The 2908-nt window shown below is 36.0% G+C and overlaps 1 protein-coding gene across 1 annotated transcript; it reads left to right on the top strand.

Annotated features, from left to right (window-relative positions):
• The first annotated feature begins 371 nt into the window (after nt 1-371).
• Nucleotides 372-2902, top strand: LOC111389203 (DEAD-box ATP-dependent RNA helicase 56-like). The gene is made up of 6 exons (XM_023014094.1): nt 372-649; nt 866-1097; nt 1223-1341; nt 1899-1955; nt 2059-2243; nt 2723-2902. Exons 1-6 carry the CDS (start codon nt 512-514, stop codon nt 2892-2894), a joined length of 903 nt encoding a protein of 300 aa, XP_022869862.1. The 5' UTR covers nt 372-511; the 3' UTR covers nt 2895-2902.
• Nucleotides 2903-2908: the final 6 nt, after the last annotated feature.

Below are 2908 nucleotides of genomic sequence, written 5' to 3'. Positions count from 1 at the left end.
CCTTTGGTGAGGACATCAACTTTCAAGCATCTGTTATGTATGCATAATATGCTGTATATGGTATTAGTTTTTTTTAATAGTTTTTATGAGTTAGCTTTGTGCAGTTGGATCCATATCATTTGTTGATGTATTTGAGCTGATTTTATTGTTATGTTTCAAGTGGAAATATGAAACATCTTTTGAGGAGCTTTTTCATTTCTGAGTTTAGAAATTAGGTTGTTTCCTCAAGTTTCTGTACTTGTTTACACTCTCTGGACTTTTTTGGTGAATCTCTTTAATTGAACTTCTCTCCAGACATGTTATGCGTTTTTGGTACTTCCGATTCTGAGTATTTACTATTGTTATTTTTTCCCTTATCCTGATAAATTAGGAAACTTGTGATTTTCAGGTAAATCACTATTATCACTCACAATTTGGAGAAGTTGAATGGTAAACCTTTTTTTAATTGAAATGAGGATTCTTTGGTTCTTCATCAGTGCAACACGAGTGTATACCTCAAGCTATTCTGGGAATGGATGTTATTTGCCAAGCAAAATCTGGAATGGGGAAGACTGCTGTTTTTGTTCTCTCAACATTGCAGCAGATAGAACCTGTTGCAGGTCAAGTTGCTGCTCTTGTTCTATGTCATACAAGGGAACTAGCATACCAGGTATTTATTCCGTCTAAGAAATTTGTTTAAAATTTCATTTGTGCTTGGGAAAGTGATTTCTACCTTCTTTGCATAAATACATAAAATTCTTCCAGTATCGTATCTATGCACAAATTTTTTTTTTATTTTTTTTTATTTTTTTTTTATGTTCACCTATTTATGTGAGTAAGCATTATACTCACTATGCTTTATAGGTTTGCCTTTTTCCATCTGCAGATTTGTCACGAATTTGAGCGGTTCAGTACATACTTGCCAGACATCAAAGTTGCTGTTTTTTATGGTGGCGTCAACAGCAAAATCCACAAAGATCTTCTGAAGAATGAATGCCCTCACATTGTTGTTGGAACACCTGGGAGGATACTTGCTCTAGCAAAAGACAAGGACCTTTCTTTGAGGAATGTGAGGCATTTCATACTGGATGAATGTGATAAGATGCTTGAATCTCTTGGTATGCCACATGGATAATATTTACATAAAGCCTCTTCTTGCAACCAATCTAACACCCCTCTAATTTCAGTCATCTGTGAGAAATTCTTCTGTTTTTCTTAATAATCTGGTTTTATGTCTTCTCAGATATGAGGAGAGATATCCAGGAGATTTTCAAGATGACTCCTCATGACAAGCAGGTGATGATGTTTTCGGCCACACTCAGCAAGGAGATACGACCAGTTTGCAAAAAATTTATGCAAGATGTAATTTCCTGTGGCCAGTTCTACTTGAATTTTAGGAGTCTGCAATTTCACCATTAGTCCAGCTTTCTGCAGGCGATATCTGGTCTAGAATGCAGTGGTTCAAGCACTGTATTCTTTCCCATCACATGCGATAATCTATCTTACTGATACAAATAATGCTTGATTTGAAAAGTTCTGATGGAAAGGAAAATATGAGTCTTCTTGGAGTAAAGGCAGTTTACAGTCAGTGTTTTCTGCACTTAGCGTGCCTTTAGTCCACTCCTCTTGAGTCTTCTTTTTATTTCAATTTTTTCATATGTTTGGAGGATGAGTTATGGACAAGGGTTTAGGAGTTAAACCTAAGCAGTGTCATTCTGGAATTTATAATCAGCGTCTTTCTAGTTTTGGTTGAGCAATGGTGGATTCTAGATGATCTGAGCAATAAAGTAATTGCAAGGAGACGAATCAGATGGATTGGAACCTCGATTTGGGAGATGTTCATCCATCATTCATTTTGTTGTGGATACCATTAGCTTTAGGTGGGTGGGCACCTAATATGCTTTACTGTGACATTTCAGCCTATGGAAATTTATGTGGACGACGAGGCCAAGTTAACCCTTCATGGTCTCGTACAGGTTTGTCTCTCAGCATTTGGAAAGTCCTATTTGCTCTTTTAAATTCCTATTTTTTTATTTATTTTATTTATTTTTTTAAACTTGGAAATCCACCTAATTGTAGCACTACATCAAATTGAGCGAGCTGGAGAAGAACCGCAAGCTGAATGACTTATTGGATGCACTGGACTTCAATCAAGTCGTCATCTTTGTCAAGAGTGTCAACAGAGCAGCGGAGCTTAATAAGTTGCTTGTCGAGTGCAATTTTCCGTCTATTTGTATCCATTCTGGCATGTCTCAGGAAGAAAGGTTTGATAAGTTCAAATATTATAAATATTTTTTTCGGTAAAAATGTATTGTGATTTTTGAATCAATTTTTTGTTCCTTGAATAGAGTTACATAACAATGGCAAATTTGTGAAATTGCTGTAATGAAGGTTTTATAACAATATGCTGGGTAATTGGCGGTTGGAAATAATTATGTTGTATTTGTTTCCTTGAAACCTTTGATATATGCACACATAGAGAATCCTTTACTCAAATCTGGTTATTTTCTTTATTATGTTGTACGAGCTAAGTCGATATAAAGTGGTAACTGATTTTGCTTGGTGTCAAATTTAAGCCATGAATCTGGGGCCTTGCTCATTAGTTTGATTATTGCATGTTAAATATGATTGTTTGGTGGAGTGATTTTCATATTCATTCAAGGTAAGACAAGGTTGAGCTTTTCCCTGACTTGTGTTCAATGTCACAATTGTTCATTTTTTTCAATGGCTTGGATATGTGCAGATTGACACGCTACAAGGGCTTCAAGGAAGGGCATAAGAGGATTCTCGTGGCTACAGATTTGGTCGGTAGAGGAATTGACATTGAAAGGGTCAACATTGTTATTAACTATGACATGCCTGATTCTGCGGACACTTATCTGCACAGGGTACTTATTATTTTATCATTTCACTAATCCCCTGTTTGGTG

This window comes from Olea europaea, unplaced genomic scaffold (assembly GCF_002742605.1).
Source record: "Olea europaea var. sylvestris unplaced genomic scaffold, O_europaea_v1 scaffold5683, whole genome shotgun sequence".
NCBI lineage: Eukaryota > Viridiplantae > Streptophyta > Magnoliopsida > Lamiales > Oleaceae > Olea > Olea europaea.
The sequence above is the reverse complement of the archived record's forward strand: the minus strand, read 5'-3'. Positions and strand labels throughout refer to the sequence as shown.